The sequence below is a fragment of the Sinocyclocheilus anshuiensis genome, unplaced genomic scaffold (assembly GCF_001515605.1).
Source record: "Sinocyclocheilus anshuiensis isolate Anshui unplaced genomic scaffold, SAMN03320099.WGS_v1.1 scaffold35, whole genome shotgun sequence".
Lineage (NCBI taxonomy): Eukaryota > Metazoa > Chordata > Actinopteri > Cypriniformes > Cyprinidae > Sinocyclocheilus > Sinocyclocheilus anshuiensis.
This window is the reverse complement of record NW_015552558.1, coordinates 490,243-498,091: the sequence shown is the minus strand read 5'-3', so window position 1 is coordinate 498,091 and position 7,849 is coordinate 490,243. Positions and strand designations below refer to the sequence as shown.

The following is a 7,849-nucleotide window of genomic DNA, read 5'->3' as shown; positions in this document are numbered from 1 at the left end:
TTGAGCAGTCTTTTTTCTTAATGAAATATTGCTGGAAATTGATTTCCGTGGATTAATCAAGCCAAATTCCTTTTTGGATAATTAGCCCCAACTAATTAGACTAGCTAAAAACCTCTGTGACAAATTTTTGGCATTCATAAATGTAACTAAAGAAAACAGAATAATGTTATATTCTTTGATTCCATTTTATGTTAATTATAATGCATATTAGAAAGCTCAGTGAACAGTTCAATGTGACGGTCCATTTCTGAAAACCATCACAAAGGCTTTCTTACTCACAAATGCTAGCGGGCATCTATGAGCCATCAGACAGACAGAAATCTTTTGCAGAGGCAATCTGATGGATTAGTATCAACTACCATTTTGCCCATCTCCTTTAAAACAACCATTAATCCAATTAAGCACCTAAGACTTGAGTAGAGCGTTGCAACATTCAAACGTTGTGTGGCAATGCAGCCCATGGCAGCTGGATCGCCTTGATGCAAAAAGATATTCTCTCTCGACCAGTGTTCAGTGCTGGTTTTTACCACTATAAAAAGGTAAGAACTTCCTCACACTTACCTTGCGTCTCTCTCCATTGAAGCCTCTCCATTGCTCTGCCTTCTTTACAATGTAATTGAGCTCCTGGTTGGAAACCTCCATGTCATGTGGAACAAAGAATGCTCCCTCAGTGCTGTGGAGCCGCAGGTAGATATCTAATAGTCTCCCATCATTGTGAAGTCTGTTAAAAGAAGTAGAAGGTTAAGAAATGTTTGGCAGAATTATGAATTTATAGCACCAAGCTCCAAAAAAACAAAAAGACAAAAATACACTATGTATTAAATCCTAATTGGTTATGTAACATGAAGGAACCAGTGGCATTCGGTGTTGGTGATGTTAATCTTGGTCTTCTGCTCCTAAAGGTGACATTTTTTTAAACAAACACAATTATGAATTATATTTGATAGACCCCAAAGAATATTAACACATTTTTCCATCTGTTTCTCACATAATATTAGAATTTAGCAACTGTTAAAGGGTTTCAATGGCATGGAGGGCATGTAAAGATGACCTGATGATCAGTAAACTATTTCTTGGTTTGTCACAAAGTTGCAGGAGAGAAGTTCAGAGTTCAGATGGGTTTTATGCCACCTTGTCACATCCTGGTCATTTTGCTGTCAAGGCTGTTAACGTCTGACGAACAGCTCATCTGACCTTTCCAACAGAGTGAAATTCTGATGAGCTTCAGCTCGGCAGAAAAGCAGGCCTGACCCATCAATGTCAACCGGCAAAACAGAAGCGACTCTAGTCTAGGTTTGACACCTTTGTTAACTAATTCTGGTCTTTTCTTCTCCCCTACATTCTACTCAAGTAAAAGCTGGAATGAACAGACATCTTGGACCTCTAGTGGGTCTTAAGCTTCTGAAGCATATCAAATAAAGCCTCCTCTATCACTCATCACAGAGAAGGTGCATTGAATGTTGAATTCTAAAATCATAAGGCAGTGTAGAAGGCTTGTTTGCTTGTGTTTTTGTGGGAAGGCTGTCTCTTCAGATCATACCTAGATCCTAATGTTCTTCAAAGAAGCTGAGTTTATAGTGGTATCTGAATCTCTGACTGGTGAGTAAGTTGTGAGTCATATGACCACTACAGCATGGTTATTGATATTGAGTCTTAAGGTGGCACCTCCTCAGACATCACTCATAGACAGTGCATGAATCAACAGCCGTGAAAACACACAGCTTGGCTTCTCTTCAAAATGTCTTGACCCTCCACTGCGGAAAAGAGATTATTCTCGCTCAAAAGGATAATGAGCACTCCAGAAAATGAAACATCTACCATGCAAAGTTTAAAGGATGAAAAGCAGTATGGCTTCGTGAAATGTAACGATCCATCATTCTACCAAGGGGAAAAAAAGCGTGTGATGATTGCTTTGCTATGGCATGTACACATGACCTAAGTATGCATGAATGACGATAACCCATTAATTTATGATCAAAGTGAAAAAATATTGCCAGAGTACACCTATTCTATTATATACTTAGTACATGTCTTAATGTGAATTAATATGTATTCAAAATCATATGTCTTACTGTATGTCAGGGATTTATAATAAACAATGTAGAATCATGATGAACTTTAGTATTTTTGAAATAAAGATATAAATCAATAATTGGCTTAAGATGACTAAGGGCTCATCCACACAAAGCCAGAGCTTTTACTATCCTATCTTTTTTTTTTTCCTCGTTCTTCCATAAGCATGGCGTTGTCTCAAGAAATATCTGCGTACACATGAAACCACTGAAACCGGCTCAAAACGATGTAATATACTTTCCAGACCATTATGTGGCACTGTAATTCTGCCACAGAGATACACCACAAATGGAGAAGAAGACTTGGAGCATGCGCATAAACATTGCACGCTGTATAGAAACCCAACACAACAACAAGAAAAGCTAGTAAATTTAGTAAAGCTAATAGGCTCAGAAGCTTCTGCAGCATGAACACAAGCATGTAGTCCGCCATTGTTGTTGTTGTTGCTGTTGCGTAAACATAAAGGTGTAGTTTTCAGATTTATCCACTCTGGGACCCGGTTTCACAAAATAGCAGTTTCAGGCTCCCAAAATGCGGGATCCGTCTGGGCGAAACACTGATACGATACAAAATTGTTATGTATACAGCTAAACGTGTCTCCTTGTGTACGGGGCCTAAGACAAGCTTGAAAGCAGATTTTTTCCCCCACCTTGATTAGCTTTTCAAAGTCAGGCTATGCAATGGGGCAGTTGGTCCATAGTAGAGGGGTCAGGTGATCATTGTGTTGGTGGCAGCCCTGGTATGTTTCAAGGGGACCTGGGCACCAGTGGAAGGTCAACAGGTCTTCTGAAATTAGTCCAACTACTTGCCAACTACTTTCAATGGAGCTAAAGCCTGCATAAAATGTTAAAGGGGTGGTTCACTGTTTTTTTTCTAGGCTTGATTGTGTTTATGGGGTCTAACATGTGTTAATGCTTCATTTTTAAAAGAACGCATAATTTTTTACATAATTTACCTTTATTCCACACCGCTCTGTCCCTTCTCTGGGAAACGTGCTGATCATTTCCTGCTTTTATGAAGCCCCACCCTCAGAAATAGGCAATGGGCTCTGATTGGTTAGCTAGCCCAGTGTGTTGTGATTGGCTAAACCGCCTCTAGTGCACGTCTACCGCTGCTTTAGAACATTGATTTTTGAAACTTGTGAATCCATTAGAATCGTTAGAAGACAGAATCGTGATTCATATATGAATAGATTTTTACATGCACCTCTAGTTTTCTCTTCCTCTTCTCTAAAGCAGCGCAGCATGGCCTCACCCCCTTTGCTGCCTTTTCCCGAGGGCGGGGTTTATCTGGGTTTGTTACGTCACGAACCCGGGAAGTAACTTGTTGTAGTACCTACCAGCCGTTTTTGTAGGCATTCAACTGCCAGAATTCTAAAAGACGATATCTACTTTGCATTAAACTTTATTGCAAATATTGTTTATACTCAAACAGCAACATTACACACTAATATTAAAAAAAGTGAAATCGCAATCAACCACCCCTTTAATAAATGACACTAAAAGGTGTCATACGCTAATTAGCACTTTCATGTCATTGTTACATTGTATTTACATTCTGCCTGCTGTCAGCACTTTATATTTGTTTGAATTTGTTAACTGAATGCATTGTTCCTCTCAGCCACTCACTGAACCGACCTTGGGCTTGTGGGGTTGTACCGACAAGTCTCAGAAACTAAAAAATGTTGTCCAAGAAGGTCCTGGACCTGGGTTTGGGGTTGGTGTTGCTAAAGGTGCCAGAAAAGTTTATAAATATTGCATTAAACTGCAAAGTTAAAGTTGGCAATACTGATGAGGATGCAAATAGTCCAATTTATATTCACGTTTCATTTCATGTTTACACTAATTCCAGGCTGAGGAAGTTTAGAACACCATTTGCACTTGCATTATCAATCAGACTTTAGTATGTTTGTATGTATTAGTAACATTATATTTATTGAACATTATAACATTATATTCATTATATTATACCATCTCTTTCATAGAAAACTGATATAGTCATAAAGGCTGACAGTGATCTCTCCCACTGGCTTCCTCACTGTGATTCAACATGTTCAATCGGCCAGAAATCCGATTTGAATGGAGGTCGGCTTGGTGTGTCATGCCTTAATGTCCTTGGTGTAATAATAACTGGAAGTTCTTCATTTGCTAACAGTGTGAATCTGGGATGGTCATAGGAGGCCCATGATGATGACCCTTCTCCTCAGTTTCAGAACCAGAGATGTCTCCAACCTTGTCATTCCCTGAAATGTTCTTCCAGTAAACTCTATCATCACTCTATAAGCATATTCATTGCCTTGCAGAAAAAAAGGTCAGTTTGATGGCCTCAACCAGATAGACTCCAAGGGTCGTGGTAGCTTGCGTGCTCTTTTGTAGTCTTTATGAGTATGGAAGGATGTCCTAAATCTCCACTGTGAATGCTCCATTGCCACTCTAGGCCCAAATCTGGACCCTAAGTAAATTAAAGTGAGAAATGTCCATTGCTATTCATCAATAGCACGACGGGAAAGTCGTGGCCTAATGGTTAGAGAGTCGGACTCGTAACCCAAAGGTTGCAGGTTCGAGTCTCGTACCGGCAGGGATTGTAGGTGGGGGAGTGTATGTACAGCGCTCTCTCCCACCTTCAATACCACGACTGAGGAGCCCTTGAGCAAGGCAACCCCCAACTGCTCCCCGGGTGCCGCAGCAAAAATGGCTGCCCACTGCTCCGGGTGTGTGTTCACGGTGTGTGTGTGTTCACTGCTGTGTGTGTGTGCACTTTGGATGGGTTAAATGCAGAGCACTAATTCCTAGTATGGGTCACCATACTTGGCCACATGTCACGTCACTTTCACTTTCACTTTCAAACATTTCCAGATGTGCTGTTTGGACATAGCTTCAGGTGCACCTCATCATATGCTTTCAGCAGAACTCTGCAGCCCTGCTCAAAACGTGAGCCTGGGCCCAAGATGACAACACTGCGTCAAACAACCCAGAAGGAGGCACATCCTAAGACACATTTCTTAGAATTTGTATGAGGGTGATTGTGTGTAGTCAATTTGATCTTTATGGCACTGGGCCATTATCAGAAAAGCCTGCTCATGCAGCAATAACAGTTATGTGTACATTTCTATTATAACTTAAGACATCAAAATAAATCTTAATGACAAGGTGTACAAGCAGTCCAATAATGTCCAGAGAATTTGGGTTTGTCAGTTGTTTTGTCTAGCTATATCTTATATATGTTATATAAAGCTATGAATGAGAAACCAAGACATCCCATAAACCATTGGTACTCAGCCCGGCTCCTGTAGATCAGGGTTCAATTCCAACCCTGCTTTAAAGCACAGAACAAGATAATAAGGTTTTGGGGTTCATTAAAAATCACAAGTGTTTTAGATACCGAACTCTGAAGATGGAAACAGGACTGAACAATCCTGCCATTAACCATTTGAAATTGTCTGTAACAAAATGTCCCTGACAAAATTTCAACACAAATAAATTTAAGGATCAGGAATCAAACAAAGAACCAGGAGAACTACATGTAGCACATTCTTGTATCAATCTGCCTCTTGACCAATGAGACTGTCAGCTTGAAAGCCTCTCAACTGACCAGATGTTGAAGAGGAGAACCGTTCATTCACTGTTCACTGCTTTAAAACAGACACTTTAGCTGGGCCACTATTCACCTCTTATTTCAAAATAACAAGTTCACCTGTGGTCCCACATCAAATGTCTGATTGTGTTTATATATTTTCTGACAAACGGAATGAAAAAAAATGCAAAACATGCTTTTTTCCTGCTTTGCAGGGAGTGAATCAGGGCTTGCTAAAATGTAATTAAAAACGGATAACAGTTCATTCTATCTATACGTGTAGCCTCAGGCGTTATTTTAGAAATAGGTCAGGCACTGTGTCAGTGCTTCTCTCCACACAGTGAATAGAAGCAGATAACCCATAAAAACGCGCAAGCCTACTCGCAATCAGACTGCTGGCCTACATTCACACAGCACAGCCACCCTTCAGCTTTAACCCACGTTACACGTGCCAACCCTGCCATCCTAGAGCCGTACACTGGCATGAGACATCACCCGCCTCTACGGCTGACACCTAATGTCGTCCAGCCATTGAGAAATAAGATGAAAGCTCTTTCTCTGAGACCATTCTACATTGATTAATGAAAAATCAGGTTGTTACAGTTTTGGGTCCTTTGTTTTAATTCCAGTCCTTAAAGCTACAGTCTGTGTGATTAAAGACCTAAATATTCAAAACAGGGATGGTACATGAAAATAAATCCATAAACAGTCGATTCCATAACTATATCTGACACATGCATTTCTTGACTTGGTCCAAATTTAGCCTTAAAAGGTTTTCCATTTTTGGTTAATATGATTTTGTGCATCATTCTCTTGCCCAGTAACAGCAATTTGAACAAAGAAAAAAATCCCAATCCTTTATTGTGCATGATCCTTAGTGGACATTATTTCAAAACGCATCACAATTTGGTTCCTGGTAATATAATCATAAACCCCAATGTTCATTACGTTTGTCATGCATATTAACAAACCCTGTGGTGATTTCAGCTCATCTTCATGTCATTTCTCTGATTATTTATTCTTTAATTTCATGAGAGTATTAAATCAAATTGCATTACATCAACACTTGGCTGTCAGATGACGGTAATGAGCAGAAAGCTCTTGATAGGGCCTGTTTATGATGCTTATGTGCTGGTGGACAGGACTTCATTGGCTGGATGTCCCTCAGGGGTTCCCTGTCCAAAAATACACTGCCATAATCTCAGACTCTGGATTGTGTGGACTGCAGTGTTGTGACACTTTTGACACTTCCACCAGGAAGGTCAAACACAAACTCTCAAGTTGACAGGAAAAATAACGGCAAAGAGAAAACTGCATTTTGGTTCTTATTGTGAAATTCCATTTCTGAAGATAGACATCATTTATTGCTTGGATGCAGAAAAAAACAAAAATATTGTGCCAAAATAATTTCATCCTCTCATCTTCCATCCCTCTTTTTTATCTATTTATTATTTACATCTTTTCTCTCAACATCAGCATCTTTCCCCTACCATATACAAACTACAAACACCGCTGTTAACTAAATGTCAAGCCATTTACATTTATGACACAATGTGTGTTGCTTTCTGTTAAATATAAATGTGTGGTATATATGTTGCATGTTAATATATCCCTCTGCTGACATGCTTGGCTGCCCTGCAAGCAGCCTTCTGTTTTCTCTCTCCCTCTTGTACAATTAAAACTGGCAAATGAAGAACGCCTCGTCAAGGTCAGGTGAGTTCCCCTATAAAATAAATGCCCTGAATTAGGCCTGTTCAGAGGAAAGGATTCAATTTTTCCTTTCTCTTTGGAGTGTTACAAGCTCTTGGTGCATAAAGAAGATCTGTAAAGTTGCAAAGACTAAAGTTTAAAATCCAAAGAGATATTCTTTATAAAAGTTAAGAGTCAACCACGCCTACCTAAAACGGCTCGTTCTAACACACCACCACATGTCTACGTCACTGTGTGGGAAGATTTGCATAACGCTGCCCAAATGTTCACGCACAGAAAGAAGGCGTAACTTTTATTCTCACTGTAGTATTGTTGTTGCCACCACCGCCATGTCGTGAAGGCGCTGTGTGTTTCGTTGTGAAAGCAAAACTACTTTGTTTGGCCTTCCAAAAGAGGACAGGACTAGAAATCAGTGGTTAAGTTGTATTTACAACACTGTTCCAGAACACTTCAACCCAAATATTCAGATGTGTGCAGCACATTTTATGGAGGA

The 7,849-nt window shown here is 39.9% G+C and overlaps 1 protein-coding gene across 1 annotated transcript in view; it reads right to left on the bottom strand.

Moving 5' to 3' along the window:
* Positions 1–7,849, bottom strand: part of LOC107664637 (uncharacterized) — a 38,823-nt gene that overhangs the window by 21,110 nt on the left and 9,864 nt on the right. The window contains exon 3 of the mRNA XM_016455255.1: positions 562–721. Coding sequence (XP_016310741.1) covers positions 562–721 — 160 coding nt within the window. The remainder of the gene's footprint in view (positions 1–561; positions 722–7,849) is intronic.